General features: G+C 42.0%; 1 protein-coding gene across 1 annotated transcript in view; it reads right to left on the bottom strand.

The window, feature by feature from the left end:
• Nucleotides 1-7,604: 7,604 nt before the first annotated feature.
• Nucleotides 7,605-17,760, bottom strand: part of BRINP1 (bone morphogenetic protein/retinoic acid inducible neural-specific 1) — a 290,590-nt gene continuing 280,434 nt past the window's right edge. Inside the window, exon 8 of the mRNA XM_006865677.1 lies at nt 7,605-8,910. Coding sequence (XP_006865739.1) covers nt 7,770-8,910 — 1,141 coding nt within the window. The 3' untranslated portion in view covers nt 7,605-7,769. The remainder of the gene's footprint in view (nt 8,911-17,760) is intronic.

Here is a 17,760-nt window from a genome sequence, read left to right as displayed (position 1 = left end):
CAAAGCAATTTTCTTCTTGGGATTGTTGTTGTTGGGTGCCATGGAGTCAGTTTGGGCTTATAGTAACCCGTAGGGTTTTCTAGACTTATAGGGTTTTCTAGGCTGTAATGTTTATGTGAGCAGACCTCCAAGTCTTTCTCTTGGGGATTTTTTGGGTTAGTTCCAAGTGCCAATAGAACCACCAGGTGCTTGATCATTGGGCCACAAGGACTCCTTCTTCTTGGGGCAAATGGTTTCATTTAGAAGTTTTATCTGGGAAGCCAGGACTGTCCGCCTCATTGTCTCCTCTTCGGGAAAGACAGGGTATTGGGCAGAGCCAATGTAACTTTGGGGTACACCTACAAAGCAAGGAATTTTGGAGGTCGGGGTCAGATATCTTTGTGCATACTAGTTAATGGAGGTTTTCCTTTGAATGACTTCTACTGACATTCTCTCCTTCAAGTATCACAACCACCACTGTGAAACTGGTCTGCCCATTGGTGATGTAATACACAGAACAACATCATTTTCATTCTTTATCCCAGCTCATTACTTTCCAGTTTAGAGACCCCCTTTTTTTTGTTTATATTTACAAAGAACATATCTATTTAATAAATTTTACTTTTAGTATACATTAGGTTTTATTCAAGTGACCAAACTGTCATTTGCAAGAGTTTTATCTTTATGGTAAATAACCACCTTCCCTGAAGGCAGGATTCTGCTAGATGTACTACATTAATTTGATATGTGATTCTAGAGGAAAGTACACTTGAGAGAGTGAAAGAGAACTAAACCCATGGACAGTGCTCAAAACTTTTAAGGTATTTTGGGGTCTAACTCTTCATCTCTGAAATTTGGAGCTGTAAAATCTATAAAATAAAAGGTTTAGCTTAGATTGGAAGTAATTACTCTAAGTTTGTAGTATTCCAGAATGTTCATGAAGGGTCATTAAAGGCTCTGTGAAATATTATTAAAAATATGTGTGAAGGTACATTTTTATTGGGAGAGTTCCTGGAGCTTTCACATTCCTCAGAGATCTGTAATTCCTCTGAAATTAACTATGTGACTTTTGAGGTGGTTTCCTGCCCCAAAATTCTAATCTATTCCTTATCACTCCTACATCTTTCTTGATATGTATATTTGTTTAAAGGAGAGAGGGTCTCAGGCCAAAGTAGTCAGAGAATGAAATATATGCCTTGACTCAGTGCCTTGACAATAGGCCCAATACTGGAAGGTTGTTGTTGTTAAGTGCAATCGAGTCTGTTCTGACTTGTAAGTGACCATGTGTAGGGTTTCTGAGGAGTTGACGGATAAGTTTGAACTGCTGACTGGGTTAGCAGTCCAATGATTATCCTATAGCACCACACCAAGACTCCAATACTGGAAAGTAAGAACCGTAAGCTTGTAACTGCAGCCCCTGATAATCGTTTTGAGAGAGAAGTGTTGGGATAAAGAAGGTAAGTCAGGTGTCCTCTCCCTTCTAGGTTCTGAGTGTTGGCAGGACGAGAACCATTAAGATTGCTAAGTTCTTAGAACAGGAGGGACTCCACACTCAACCTGAGCTAATTATAACCACCGAAGCCTCAACCTTAACAATAGTCATAAGAATGGCAAAGGGCGGGGCAGCAATTTGCTCTGTTGTGTATAGATAGATAGGGTGCCTCTGAGACGGAGTCAACTCCACAGCACCTAACAACAGCAACAAGAACTTTAATTGATCTTCAACTGAAAAAACATGCTACATATGTTGAAATTTAGGACACAGTATATATGTGGAGTCCTGGAGTGGTGCTGTGGGTTAACGCACCAGATTGCAAAGCTGTGTGAATTGTAAGGTCGGCAGTTTAAACTCACCAGGCAATCCTCAGAAACCCTATACAGGGTTGCTGTGGGTCAGAGCCGACCTGACGGAACTTCACAACAACAACATATATTGATGTGGTGCTGTGGGATAAAACACTAGACTGTAAGACTGGTTTGAACCACAAGGTAGGCAGTTCAAACTCACCAGTCATTCCTTGGAAACCCTATAATGGGTCGCTGTGAGTTGAAACAACGCAATGGCAATTAACAACACTTGAGAAGACTTCAAAAAGTTCGTGGAAAAAATCCATTTTTCCACGAACTTTTTGGAAAAAAAAAAAAAAAATATATATATATATATATAAGCCCTGGTGGCATAGTGGTTACAAGTCTGACTGCTAACCACAAGGTCAGCAGTTCTAATCTACCAGCCACTCCTGTGCAGAAAGCTGAGGCTTTCTGCTCCTGTAAAGATGTACTGCCTCGGAAACTCCATACAGGGTCACTGTGAATTGGAACCGACATATGGTACATATATATATGTGTATATATATTGTTATTGTTGCTGAGTGCCATCGAGTAGCTGCCAACTCACAGCAACCCAGTATAAGTTTTCCAAGGAGCAGATGGTGAGTATCACAATTCAAAGCTACTGTTTCTCAGTGTATCTTCCGTCTACATCAATACACTTATATGGCACTGAACTGCTAACTGCAAGGTCAGTGGTCCAAACCCACCAGATTCTCCTTGGAAACTTTATATGGGATGGTTATTAGTTGGAACTGACTCTCAAAGGCATGAGACAGATGAGGCTTTCTGTTCCTGCAAAGATTTATAGCCCTGGAAACCCTTACTGCGTCACTGAGTTGGAACTGACTTGAGAACAGTTAAAAACAACTGTTTCCCCAAAGAATTCTGTGCTGTTTGCTTTTTACACCCCCATCAAAACAGCAGTTTAGGAATCCCTGAGGAACTCAAATCATGTTCATTTTCAACGTTCTTTCAGTTTAAGAACAGCAAGAAATTTAAAGGGTCAAGATCAGAACTGTAGAGTAATGGGGTGAAGTTTCCCAACAAAATCTTCATAGGGCAGCCCTTGTTACCCTCAAAGAATGAGCAGGTGCAATGCTGTAATGGAAGAAAAATTCCTTGGTGCAACTTTCCAGGCTTTTTATTCAGTGAAGTTTTCAAATTTCATAAACATCTTCCTAAAACAATCCTCCATGATCATCCTATGTCCTTTGAGAAAATCTACAAAGGTTACTCTGTGGGATCCCACCCCCCCAAATTACCATAATATTCAGAGCTAACTGGTCTATTTTGAATCAATTGACCTAACAGATCCCCATAGAAGCCACTGTTTGGGTTGGACTTTTTTTGAAGGCACCTTAGCAAGACTGAGTGCATAAATGAAAGAACTTACATATAGGTATCCGCTGATCACAGAGACATGTTAAAACACACTCCCCCCCACCTTGGTGGTGTTGTTTGAATGTGTGAACTGAGACCTTAGTAGCAATACTTTTTGACTTACCCATATGTGTGTGTGTTTGTTGCTGTTGAGTGCTATTGGATCGGTTCTGTCTCATAATGATCCTATATAAGGATTCCAAGGAATGACTGATGGGTTTGAGCCATCAACCTTGAAGTTCAAATGGACCTTGAGGTTCAGTGCATTATCCTTCAGTATCACACCAGGACTATACTTTATATATGTGATGTTGATTTATATATGTGATGCCATCAAGTGGATTCTGATTTACAGTGACAACATATGACAGAATGTACCATTCCCATGACCCTTCAGCTCCTTGTTCCTTTCCAAGATCCTATTTATAGGTTATAATCTTTATAGAAGCCTATTACCAGGTTTTTTTCTTGCAGATTCCTGGGGTGGGTTTGAATAGCCAACCTTTCAGTTATTAGCTGAGTGCTTAACTGTTGTGCCACCACAGCACAACAATGGAGTCAAATGCATCTACTATTATGAAGCTGGTACAGAACCAGACACAGAGGGTCACTATGAGTCAGAGGTGACTTGGTGGTGGTAATTGTTAAGTGACGTCAAATTGGTTCTGACTCATACATAGTGACTCTGTATAGTGTTACCAAGGAGAGGCTGGTGAGCTTAAACCACTGATCTTGTGGTTCAAACTGACTTTGCATTCAAGTCCACAGTACCACACCAGGACTTGGTGGTACCTAACAATAATTTTACATATCATACAATATGTATTCCTTTATACACACACACACAGATTGAGAGGAAGAGTAAATGCTTGTGAATTTGTATGACAGATGATATATAGACATAGGTAGGTAGGTAGACAGATAGGCAGATAGGAAGGAAAAGTAGACTGTATGCACCCAATACATGTGAGTTTCTATAACCCCTGAGTGAAAATGTTATGGGGATCACTATTGCTCCTTGGATTGGATTGTTGTTTTTGTTATGTGCTGTGGAGTCAGTTCTGACTCATAGTGACCCTGTACAGGGTTTCTGAGGCTATAAATCTTTAAGGGAACAGAAAGCCTCATCTTTCTCCCGCGGAACAGTTGGAGTTTCGAACTGCTAACCCTGAGGTTTGCAGACCGATTCATAACCACTACACTAGATGATATTTAACCCTTTAGCCCTTAGAAGCCATGATTCTATTTGTCCACTCTTCTCTTTGCTCTCCCTAATAAACCTAATAAGGCATTTTATCTGAATGTCTATTTGACTGTTACTAATAGTCTTGCAAAGAGCCTTGTTGGCACAGCGAATTAAATGTTGGGCTGTTAACCAAAAGATTGGCAGTTAGAACCCATCAGCCACTTCACAAGAAGAGAGATGATAGTTTGCTTCCGTAAAGATTTACAGCCTCAGCAACCCTCTGGAACAGTTTTACTATGTCTTATAGGGGCAGCTCTGGTAGTGTAGTGGTTACGAATCAGGATGAGAACCTTAAGGTCAGCGGTTCGAAACTACCAGCCACTCCGTGGGAGAAAGATGAGGCTTTCTACTCCCGTAAAGATTTACAGCCTTGGAAACCCTGTACTGGGTCGCTATGGGTCGGAACCGGCTCGACGGCACTTCACAACAACAACATAGGGGCAGCTCTGGTAGCGTAGTGGTTACGAATCAGGCTGAGAACCTTAAGGTCAGCGGTTCGAAACTACCAGCCACTCCGTGGGAGAAAGATGAGGCTTTCTACTCCCGTAAAGATTTACAGCCTTGGAAACCCTGTACTGGGTCGCTATGGGTCGGAACTGACTCGACGGCACTTAACAACAACAACATAGGGGAGCTACAGGACTGCGTTCTGGTGCCATTTGTTTTATTCCCTACTCTTTCTTCCATTTTGTGATATGCAGTCTGTATGACTATGATTTTCATCATTAAATAGAGCCTTACTGTTACTGTGATCTTCTTTTTGCCCTCCTTTTTGAAGGGGGCAGATATGCTAAGGTCCAGAATTTTCCAATGATTTTATTTGATAGCTAATTAATGGACTTCTCAGGTTTCCATGGCAATGCCACGCTTTGCTGCTAGGCCTTATCCAAATGGGCATTCTGTTCACTCTTGTGCCTCAGCATCAGCATATTAATCAGACACCATAGGTCCTTGGTTGCTGCGTCAAACCAGTAAGACAGTAATTGAATTAAAATATTACTCAAAGGCTTCAGGCTTCTCTTTCTCCCAGCTGGAGGAGAACCTTGTTGGCTCAAAGGACCCAAGCAGGAGGCATTTGGAAAGACAACAATCTGTATGTTCTTAACAGCAAAGTGTTTTCTTCTTACCTTAGAATAAATATTTTGATGTCTGAATTTTTCTCTCCCCTTGAAAATTTATACATTACCTGACCTTTCCAATCATTAGACATTGTGATATTCTCTTTGTTAGATGAAACAACTGAGTATTTTCAAGATGAAGGGAAGAGACCTTCCCCTCCACCGCCATACATAGAGTTTGTGAAGTCTAGGGAATAGCTCAGGTTAAAGAACCTAATTTAATTACGATAAGGATTAGGTAGAAAAGTGTATATGAGATTGCAGTCTGCAAAGTGTTGTTCAATTATGAGTTGTTACTGTGAGTCTCTGGGCGTGCTTGGAAGGTGGAAAAGAAAGAGAATAGAGGCAACCAAAAAACAAACTTAAAATCATACAGTGTAAGGATTGTTGTTGTTCCTTCCGGGTGGTTCCAACTCATAGAGACCCTGTATAGGGTTTCCAAGGAGCAGCTGGTGAATTTGAACCACCAACCTTGTGTTCAAAGCAACCTTGTGGCCCAGTCCTTTATTCCACAGCACCACACCAGACTCCATCAGACATAAGGAGTATGTCTAATTATTTCCACTTCTCATATATAGCCAAAGTCTTAATTCTCCTTATTGGACTTAATAATTTTAAATGTTTTCTCCTAATGCTAGCTTACTATTTTTATTATTGTAACTAACCTTAAAACACATCACACATATTCACATCATTGTGTGTTTGCATTCAGTGTTCCTTGACTCTTCTGCTTCTTGCTCCATGCATATAGTCTACTCATTTGTCAAGGCTCAGTGTGAACCTTCCCCTTCTATAATGTCTTTCCCAAACCCATGAAGGGAGTTAATGTCTTCTTCAGGGCTCCTCTGCATGTGCCTGATTCCACGACAGCCCTCATTATGCTGCGTTGTAATTATTAGCTTTCCATGTCTGTCTTTTTCCTTAGTGGATGAGTAGTTCAAAAGCATGGGCCATTTCCTTATAAATATTTATATTTCTCACATGCTTCATTCATACGGTGGAAGTTAGTTTAAGAAATAATTGATGTTTTCCTGGCCTTTTGCAAGATCTTTTGCTTCACAGAGAAGCTATTGTTATGTGACCTCCTGCGTGTGACCTCTGGCATGAAGGATTTCTGACCTATATGAACACTGAATCCTCTCACAATCTGAGGTCTGTAAGTTTACATTAGTGTGACGTGCATGCTACATGTTAAAGCTGCTATCAAAAATATGTGCTAATTCATATTAAACTCTGGAATAGTAAAGTTGGCCTTTACCATTCTGGGATAAATAAAATCTTTTCAATGAAAATAAACTGGTTAGTTCTTCACTTTTATGCACTGAAGTCCTCTCTTTTTTCACCTGAAGATAATTTACATTAACAATGATGTTCTTTTTGTGACTTTCCCCTCATAGCATTTGGTGATCTCAGAGACAGGTCTTTGTATTTTACCAGGGCTAGTATTATTGTGAGACAAGCACATGCTCAAGCAGTAACTCTGCGAATAACCATGAAAGAAAGTATGGTTTTCTTCTCCGTTTCTCAGATGAAACCAAGGAGTTTGACAGGCTGACATCTAAGATTCCTTATGACTTTGCCATCCTAAAATCATGTGATTGTCTTTTAATCCCAGCCCCTATCCATCCTACCTATTGCCTGGTTTTAATTCACTTGAGTTTATTCAGAATGAAAGGAAACATATGAGTAAGATAGCACTGACCTCATGTGCTATCTTTGTGTGAAAGAGAATCAAACGAAGCACAAAGAATTAGGCATACAGAGGGGAGAAATCTTAACCGAAGAAATATCTTCTTTATCTATGTCCATTTCCTCCCACAAGGAAAAATGGCAGTGTCAGTTGTACATTACATATATCTCTCTTTCTTTTTAGTTTTTAATCTTAGCACCTGCACAGCAGAGATCTTTACAATTCATTGCATATGCTCTTTCCCTTCTCCCCCCTCCATACAGCACCTGAGGCCTAAGAAGCAACTTCCTCAAAGCTCCACAAAAGGCTGAGACCCTTCTTCATGACAGAGTATAGAAATAACAAACATGCCCAACGGTTTTATACAGTTGCTAGAACATTTTAGTTTCCAACACATGAAGATTTTCCTTCTTTTCTTTGAATATTAATTACATTTTACAAATTTTTGTGTTTTTTGTTTTGTTTTGTTTTGTTCTGTTGTGTTTGTACACCAAAAGTCAAAGTCCATGGCAAAGTGTCTTGGTTAACAGAGTTTGGCTGTCATCTGGTCCGACTGTTTGAGGATCTCGGTGTTGTAGAGGTCCAGTGCGTGGTTCACCCTGATGATCTCGCTGTTGGTCAGTTTCAGACGATGTTTTAGCATACAAGAGAACAAGTCCAGCTGGGGTTTCCCTGGGGCAACAGGAGGGGCCAGGCGATTAATTCGGTCCCGAATATCCAACAAGAGGAGCATCACTGAAGAAGAGGAATAGAACTGGCCACCTTGTGTGTAGGACTGGTTGACCTGTTGCACAGCGCTACGAAGGAGATCAGCATTGAACCTCAGGCTATAACCAAACACCTGCACATCTGAGATCTTGATGTAGAACTGCCGCTTAGAGGGATCAGACAGGTCCACCGGACCCTGGCCAGTCTCATTACGCAGTAAGGTAGGTAGCCGAGTCCGACTACGTAGGTAGATATGGACCGTCTCGAAAAAGGTTTTCCACCGATTGCCCAGCAAGAGAGTCCAGTTGTAGCACTGGCTGTTTTGGAGACGAATCTTCTCCCAACGAGGGTAGCCAAATTCCCCAAAGGGCATGTTCCAGCCCTCAGAGTGACTCCCGCTAAAGGGGTTGACATAGACAAAGAACATGGGGTCCAGGCTGCTGTTGCGCATCTGGCAGATTCGCATGGACATGCCGATCACCATGTGGATGAAGTCCATACGGTTCTTGTTGCTCTTGAGAGTGAGAGACATGCGCTTGCGCCACCGAGGATCAAAGAAGGTGTCAAGGCGGATTTCGTTGCTGATGAAGGTAGTGTGGACATAGAGGCGTGAGTCCATCTTCTGCAACAGGTACTTAAGCTCCAGGTCCTGGAAGTCCAAGTCGGTCTCAAAGCTGATGAACTGCTCACTACGCTCAGAGTCCACATTCTGTGGTTCGCAGCGGCCACGGTACAGCTTGTAACCCTTGTTGCAGGAACCACAGAGTGAGATGTTGGCTAGACTGCACATGGCACAGCTGTTGTTCCCTCCTATGATGCAAGGGATGGGACGCTGGCATAGTGTAGTGCTGCCGTGGCACACACAGCTCCTCTGGCTCTCCAGGAAGGTTCCCCAAAACCCATTCTCATTGCAGTAGAGAAGTGACTGGACTCTTGCAAGCCACTGCTGAATTGTCCTGGAGGATAGAGGGAAAATGGAGAACGTTAACCATTGTAAGTGGAGCTGTGGGTTATGGTTTCCAAAGTACAATGCAAATTGGTATTGGAATGAAAAGAATGGGTGGGGTGTTATAAAAAGAAACACACTGCATTCAAATGATAAGAAGTGCACTGAACTTCCCTGTAATGCCTTAAACAAGCTGGATGACATTGGACTTTATCCTCATCTGTAAAGTTAAGGGGGTTGTAGTAAATGCTCTTTGAGGTCCTTCCACCTTCATTATACATTAGCTCCAAAGAAGTTTAATGCAGGAAAATAAGGTGTCTGAATTCAGATACCCCTGTCTGATGACCACAATGTGTAGAAAACTGGCAGTGGAAATTGATTCCCATCAGATGTCTCAACCTCCATCATAGGTCCTTTCAATGAGGTTGTAGAACATCAGTAGAAAGAGGTTATATATTATAATACATTAGAGATCACATAGTGCTTCCATACTGATTATCTTATATGATCCTCACAGTGGCTTTTCAAAATATGTCAGAAAGCTGAGATTGCTCCCATTTTTCCAGATCTTCAAACTCTCAGGTCTATGGGATATTTATTATAACATGTATCTCTGAGTCAGTCTCCCAACCAACTCTCAAGACTATAAGTGATACCCAAGCCTGTGGCCAGATTCCCATCACTGAAGCATTCCAATGAAGACAGATCCCCAGCCAGATAAGAAGCAACAGATGATTAGGTAAAAATATGCAGGGCAGTCAGCTCTAAGGTCTCTCATATTTCCTCATTTCTGTGCAAGTCACCACTTGACTGTCTTTTGTGCTGTGAAAAATGCCTACACGTGTCTAGAACTTTCCACTCTGCACAGGGTACATTCACTTGAGCTTCACAATAACACCCTGAAAATAGCTTGAGACTTGAGGTCAATCAAAGATTGCTTAAGTCCTTGCTCTTTCACAGACAAGCAGAGATGATGATGCAGGGTAGATTCCTCCATATTCGAATTGTCTCTACCACACAGGGCCACTGTGAGGATTACATGACTTTTTATATGTGAAGACTTAACCTCACACTTAGTAGGTATAAAGTTCTCAATCAATGTTATCACTTGTTATTACTATCAGGGGACGGTCAGCTCCATTTTATGGGTGTAGCCATTGAAACCCAGAAGTGAAGTGATGAATTCAAAGTTGTACAGCTAGTGGTAGAGAAGACTGCTGGCTTAATAGCTATGCATCATCTATCAGGCAAGAATCAAGAAAAGATTTCTTAAGATTGGAATATGCCTTTGTTATGCTGATGGCAGTGATCCCCATTTCACTAATTTGATCATAGAAGCTCTTTTACATTAATAACTCATCTATTCTATCATTTCTATTGCTGAGCCACAGTTACTAAGCTCAGGAACTTAGGGGCTGGTGGTAGAGCCCAATGAAGCAAAGACTGAGTTCAAAGCTTAGTTCTGTTGCTAGGAATAAAGCATTCTAACTCTCTAAGCCTTAATATTCATATCTAAAATGAGGAGAATATAGCCCATCATATGTAGCTGGTGAGAGGATTCAGTGAGATAATACATTTAACGAGCTTAGCACAGAGCCTACTGTAGAGCAATTATTAAGGAGGTAATAATAATATGTATTCTTTTCAGAGAATAAGCTTTTCCTTTGAAGGTATTGAGACACTCTCAGGGATTTCACTATCTTTCTGAGTTTTGGGGAAAACATTTTGTTATACAGGTTATTTGAAAATGGATACTGTTGAAATGGCTTCCCAGAATGCTTTTCTTTAAGTGAGTTGCTTATCAGCTGAGAGAAAATGGAGGAATAATTAGTGCTCTTGCTCCTAGAAACTGTTCTGCTTTTTAAATACCTAGTACCATGCCTGGCAATAAAAGTTCCGCGTAACATCCAAATTACTGTATTAAAAGTCTGGCTTCCTTGTCCACTTCACTTCTAGACTTGGGGCTCAAGAAAGCTAGGTCCTCCTACCCTGAACAACAAACTAGCCCAGAGTCTGGCTCTTTAAATGTTTGCTGAACAAATGATTGTTTGCCGAATGATAACCAAATAAAAATGATTATTTCTCATCTTATTTTTCATTAAGAGAAAACACCATTCTCCTTCCCCCCAGGGACTGCAGTATTGGTTTTAGATACCATCCACCCACACAAGTCCAGGTCTCACCAGTCTGCTTCGTGAAACCAATCCTATTACAGCCTGGAGAACAGCAGCAGGTCCAGCCTTCAGTAAATGGAACTGGAATAATAATGAGCTATGCGGCTCCTACCTCCCCAACCAGAACATTGACTGAATATTGGGTATGAGTCATCTGATATTTTTGTGAGCAGCAGGGGCCCTCCACACGTCTCTGATTACACGGCTCCATCTGATGAGAGCTTCATTTCAAAATACCTCTTTCAAATGGCCCACACTTGCCCCTGTCACTCCCTCTCCAAGTGACAGGACAGTACCCCATTTACAGTTCCTCTGTTCCCATCTGCAAGGCACTCTATAACCCCGTTGAGCACCCCCTTTCTCGTGTCTCATAATTGGGACTCTTTGTGAGGGCCGCAGCCCCCTCTCCTTGGATCAATGCTTCATTGTGGCTGAACTCTCAGAATCTTTGGTGGGGGAAATAAAAAGATAAAAGTTTCTGGTGATGCTGTAACAAGCAACGGGGCTTGTGACACATTAGGATTCTGGCCCTGTCGAGCAGGAGGGACTGGGGACAGAGGCCCTCTGAGCAGCATTCGCAAGAGGCATGGCACCTGCATCTCCTGACCTCAGAATAATCATGAGGTTGTGGGCTGTATCAATGAAGGCATTAATGTACAGCAAGAGGACTCAGAAAGGGGGTGGTGTGCAGGGGTGGGGGACCAGGGAGTGTGAGGCCAGGAACGAAGACAAAGCATGGAGAAGGGTAACTAGAGAGGAAAAAAAGACTTGGTGGGGAAGAGAGTGCATGAACCTGGCCTAGATGAGCAGAGAGGGCAATGTAGAAGGAGACACTGACGAGGATATGGTTGAATGAAATGAGAGTGAGCAAGACGGTGGTTTTGGTTGCGAGCCATTGAGTGGATTCCGACTTGTAGCGATTCTGTATAGGGTTTCCGAAGCTGTGAATCTTTACACGATCAGAGAGCCTCATCTTTCTGCTGAGAACCAGCTGATGGAATTGAACTGCTGACCTTACCCAACCCATAACCCACTATGCCACCAGGGCTCCTTAGAGGAAGCAGAACAGAAATGGAGAATTTCCATCAAGTCTTCATGTGCCATAACTCACATTTACACAGCATGCAGGGATTGGATGGGCCATTTGGGGGCAAGTCAATCATCTCCCTTCTTTTTTGAAGAGGCACAGGATGAGTCTGAGAGTAGGGCCAATGTGACTAGGGTGTCCTTACTCTCAAATTCAGTGAAATTTCCTTCGCTTTTCCGTATTTCCTTTGGAGGAGAGGATTAAAACCAGAAAAACAAGTATGCCTATTTCTACTTTTTTTTTTTTTTTTTTTTTTAAACACAAACAACTGCTAATAATGAGAATCCGCTTCAGTCAGATCAATCCCCTACATCTTCTCTATCTCCAACTTTAGAGTAGAAATCAGATATTCAGAAGCCCTGCAAGTTTGAATTGCAGGCAGCCTCCTAATCTAGGGCTTCAACTGGTTATTTCTATTCCATTACAGCCAACAAATTGAAACCAGAATGGACCCAAATATATACAACGTTGGTGAACCAGAATGGGAGGAATTATGGGTCAATGCCTTGCTAGAAACTAAATCTTCCTCTTAGCAAACTGAATATACATTGCATAGCAAACAAAACACAACATGCAAAGTTGGAAAGAACAGTGTCCTGTTCAAAGATGGCAGCCAACCATGCTGCTTTGAATATGTGTTGCTCTCCACAGTTCTGCCCATAATCCATTCTCCCACATCAGGATCCCAAAAAAGGGCTCACTATGCCTCTTCTAAATCGTATTCCAGTGCTTCAGCCCAGACATTTCCCCTGTTCCGGTCATCATTTCACTTCACCCATAGTTCAAGAATCTGTTCAGATTTCATTTCATCAGCCATGACTGAATGAACCAGTTCAAGCTGGTTCAAAGCCCTGCCTTAATCCAGCCAAAGAAATTTGTTATTTAAAATTATTGAGTGCCCACTGTGTCCTAGGCATTTATTGTGCTGGAGGCTCTTCATACTGTCTCCCTGAGCAGTGTATACAGCCATCCCAGTGTTCCAGATAAAGATCATGAGACCTTGAGAAGTGACTTAATTGGCTGAGATCATGAAGTTATTCCACATGCAAATACAAGACTCTCTGCCTCCAGCCTCAGTGAACTTTTTGCTGTGTACCATAATGTAAGGTGAGCAAGAAGAAGGAAGCAGGTCACCAGAAGAGAAAGAAATGGAAATAATGGAAAAATACTGAAAGTTTGAGTGTGTGAAGGGCCTATTATCACATTCCGCACTTCCTCCGGACCTGCCAGGTTCCCTCTCCTCCATTCACAGATAATTGGAGCTCACAGACAAGTGTACCAGGAGAGGCTGGGGACTAGGGGTAGGAGGGACTACGATCTATAAATACCACTTCCCAGGCTAGCTGGTGACAGCCTGCCTCAACCCTGGCAACAGAGGAGCTGGATTAATAGGCTGGCGCTAGATGGGAGGGTCTCATAAAGGGCTGACACAGCCCCACTGCGAGGCAAGCAGAGTCGTGTTCTAAAATGCTTTTCTTAGTCCCTAAGGATGCCAAGCATCTTCTATTTGCAGCCAAAGCTGAACTCCAGCACACTCAAATCAGCATCTTTCTGTTGGAGGCGATTTCAGTTCCTTCTGATAGAGGACTAAAGGGAAGAATGAGGAAAGAGTGGAGGGAAAAAGCATCATTCTCATTTGAAGATGGGAAATCCAGAAGTCTGATTGGCACAGAGGTTCCAAATGAATTTGTTTGGACAAGAGAAACAGAATCTTCAAGAAGTTTTGGAAATGTTTTGACCTGGGAAACTGAGGCTTAGTTGCTTGGATTAAGGATCAACCCTTTTTGAGTACTTACAACATCACATAGTATTTCCAATAACCTCATATGCGTGCAAAAGCTGGACAGTGAATAAGGAAGACCATAGAAGAATTGATGCTTTTGAGTTATGGTGTTGGAGGAGAATATTGAAAGTGCCATGGGCTGCCAAAAGAACCAATAGATCTGTTTTGGAAGAAGTGCAGCCAGAGAGCTCCTGGGAGGCCAAGATGGCCAAACTTCGTTTCTCATATTTTCGATATATTGTCAGGAGGGACCAGTCGCTGGAGAAGGATATCATGTTTGGTAAAGCGGAGGGTCAGAGAAAAAGAGGAAGACTCCCAACGAGATGGATTGGCCAAGGGGCAGCATTGATGGACTCAAGCGTGGCAACAGTAGTGAAGTTGGCCCACAATCGGGCAGTGTTTTGTTCTGCTGTGCATAAGGTCGCTATGAGTCAGTATCGACTTGATGGCACCTAACAACAACAACAACATCACAGAAATCCTAGTGTAGCACTGTGGGTTAATGCTAGACTGCAAAGACGATTTGAACTGCAAGGTCGGTGGTTTAATCTCACCAGTTGCTCCTCGGAAACCTGGTCACTATGAGCTGGAACCAACTAGACGGCATCAACAACAACAAAATCACAGCAGTTGTCCTTTAATCCTCCCATCCAACCCAGTGTTGAAGGCCAGAGAGAGACTCTGAGTCTTCCAAGGTCACACAGCATGGAATAAATAGAGCACGGACAAGTTTTCAGGATCCAAAGTCGGTGTTTCTTCAAGTACTTTGCTGTACATGTCCTACTTTGCTGTATATACCGTACTGTCTAAAACCCAGACTGCAAGAGAAGCCATGGTTGGGCCACAAAGATACCTCCATGGTCCCCTGCTGGCTCTGTCTTTGCCCAGCCAGGATGTTCTGGCCATCTGACAGTGACACAGCATGGACCTCCTCATCACTTGAAGGACAGAGACTCTACCACCCAGAGTTACCAATTGTTGCTTTCAAAGGCACAAGTCTCCCTTTTCAGAACTACCCAGGGTGGGGAGCCCAGGCTGAGATTCCTAATTCAAGCAAACTCCCTGCTGATTTTAATTGGAGCTTTTGCCTAAAACAAGCTTGCCTTGTCTGGCCAGTGGCATTTTAGGGAAGATCATACAAATTGAGTGCCAAATGGGGCTGGAACGGGGGAGATTTAGGCTAAAATAGAAAACTATAATCTATAACTCCCATTTGCCTACCAGGAGTGTTTGTTTAAATGTGGAGAAGAACTGAAAACACAAAAAAAGAAATTGGCGTCCTGAGTTATTCTTTTATTTATGGCCTATGCTTCTTCCTTGGCATTTCTTTGACATTGTAATGGGTATCTGAGTAATTCAGTGAGACGCCAGAAAATGTATATTCCATAGACCATACACTAGACTAGGATGACAAACAGTTGTTTTCGGTTTCTGATGATGCACTGTTTGTTTTGTGCTTGGTTATGCTATGTGTATGTGTGCGTTTTCAAGGAATAGTGCTGATAAAAGATGAATACATCGGTGTTGCCAGAATGCTGGGGCTCAACTGAAAGGCACCTTGGTTTATAGATGTGCTTGTATGAATTATAACTGGCCATCAGACACACTCTGTGTTCACCATTTTCCCCAGATAAATATTCAGCTTTTCATCATTCCCCTCTTTTGAGTTTTTATCATTGTTTTAATAATATGTTTTCCCTACTCTCAGCTCTTCATGCAGTTCAGAACCTTGTTGAATGGCTTCTAAAAATACAGGAAGAAAAGACTCAAAGAAGAATCCCATGATCCCTTGCCATGCTGAAGTTACGTCTCTCAGTTTGAACTTGCTGACTGAAGGCCATAGGTCTTATTTGTGGATGGCAGGGAAGAGAGGTGCAAGAAAGAATGAGAGCAGCAATGCAAAACTCCAATGGGGTCTTTAAAAAGAGGCTGCCAAGAGTTTAATTGGTGAGGATTATGAAACAATTTTGCAATTTACACAGTCTGTGTCTGCAAGAAGGTGACAAGCAACGTCAGCTGCATATTCAAAATTCAGCATTTAGCTTTGGGGGATGGACATGCTGGAGACAAGTGAAGGAAGAAGACAGAAGTCTCTGTAGAGCTGACAGAGGGCCAAAAGTAGCAGGGAATTCCCAAGGCAAGGGATGAAAGAGTGGTTAGTTCTTCCTGGTAGGTCATCAGGCAGGAAATGAGAGACTGTCAGCACGAAAGGCTGGAAAGAAAAAGTGCTGCCACCTTTCACCTGTAAGTGGAGGCTTGCATGTTGCCACGATGTGGAACATATTGCCATGGAACTTCCAGATAAGATAGACTAGGAAGAAACATCTAGTGGTTTGAAAAAATCAGCCAGTGAAAATGTAATGGTTCAGTCAGCAACTGATCATGGGGATGGTGCAGGTCCAGACAATGTTTTATTCCATTGTTCATGGAGTTTCCAGGAGTCAGAGGCCAATTCAATGGCTGCTAACAACCTTAAATGCCTGACGCCTACAGTACAACATTGGCTATCTAGATCAATGATCTGTGCAGTCGGGTGGGGTGACCATAGGTTTGGAGTCAGTTAAATAAACATTGGACTTGTCCTACTATCTAGTTGCTATTTGACCTTGGGTAATTCACTTGACTTCTCTGACCCTCAGCTATCTTGCCTGTCAAATGGGAAAGATAATACTGACTTTGCATTTAGTCTTCAGAGTTAGAAATTAATATGCAAAGGTATCGACAGGCTTTCAGTGAAAAAAAAGTTATGACTGACCTTACCTATTACTGTTACTGAGAGCAAAAAATAGGCACGTTTCACAAATGTTTCAGGTAGAAGTATCCCTCTCGGTTACTAGAACAGCCCAGTTGATTATAGTGTAATGTTGTACTCTCCCTTGTTACTCAGCCTCCTCAATTATAATGAATGCTGTCATCATGATGTTTTCTGAAGAAAGAGCTAGATGCCAGTTTAGGAGTCAGAAAAGATGGCGTATTGAATCACAGCTCTGCTAGTCATTATTTAACCTTGAGCTAATTGCTTGTCCTTTCTGAGCGTCGTATTTCTCAACTACAGACTTTAATAACAATGCAGTCCTTGTGTCATTTCAAAGTTCAGATAAAATAATGTTTGTAAAGCATCTAACATATAGTAGGTGCCCACTAGCTTTCCTGAAAACAAACAATTGTATTCCTCTTGAGCTCACATAGGAAAGGTTCCTTTGAAATCACTAATTACAGATTTTAACATTCAAAGAAAGAATTCATTAAATGTTGCTGAGTCCGCTGAAAATTGCTATTAAAAAACAAGAGAAAGAAATCTTGCCAATTTATTCTGTACACTCCTTCCCCCCACCCAAATCAATAACAACTGGATTGTAAATCTCAATATGAAGAGTTGTTGTTACACTGCGCCTGTGAGCCAACTTGCACTCACAGCAACCTTATGAAACAGAGTTTCCTAGGCTGGAAACTTGGCATAGTGCTGTAGGTTACTGAGCTAGACTGCAAGGTCAGTTTGAATTGCAAGTTTGGTGGTTCAAGTTCACAAGACACTCCTTGGAAATGCTGTACAGGATTACTATGAGTTGAAACTGACTTCATAGCACTTAATAATAACAACGGAGTCCTGGTGTGGCGCTGTGGGTTAATGCGCCAGAGTGCAAAGCCGTTTGAACTGCAAAGGCTGTTCAAGCTCACCAGCTGCTCCTTGGAAACCCTATACAGGGTTGCTATAGGTTGGAACCAACTTGATGGTACTTAACAACAACAACAATATAATAACAACAATCTTGTTTGTTTGTTTGTTTGTTTCCCTTGCCTTTTTTTTTTTTTTTT

Source organism: Chrysochloris asiatica, unplaced genomic scaffold, assembly GCF_000296735.1.
Source record: "Chrysochloris asiatica unplaced genomic scaffold, ChrAsi1.0 scaffold00081, whole genome shotgun sequence".
In the NCBI taxonomy this organism is placed as follows: Eukaryota; Metazoa; Chordata; class Mammalia; order Afrosoricida; family Chrysochloridae; genus Chrysochloris; species Chrysochloris asiatica.
The sequence above is the reverse complement of the archived record's forward strand: the minus strand, read 5'-3'. Positions and strand labels throughout refer to the sequence as shown.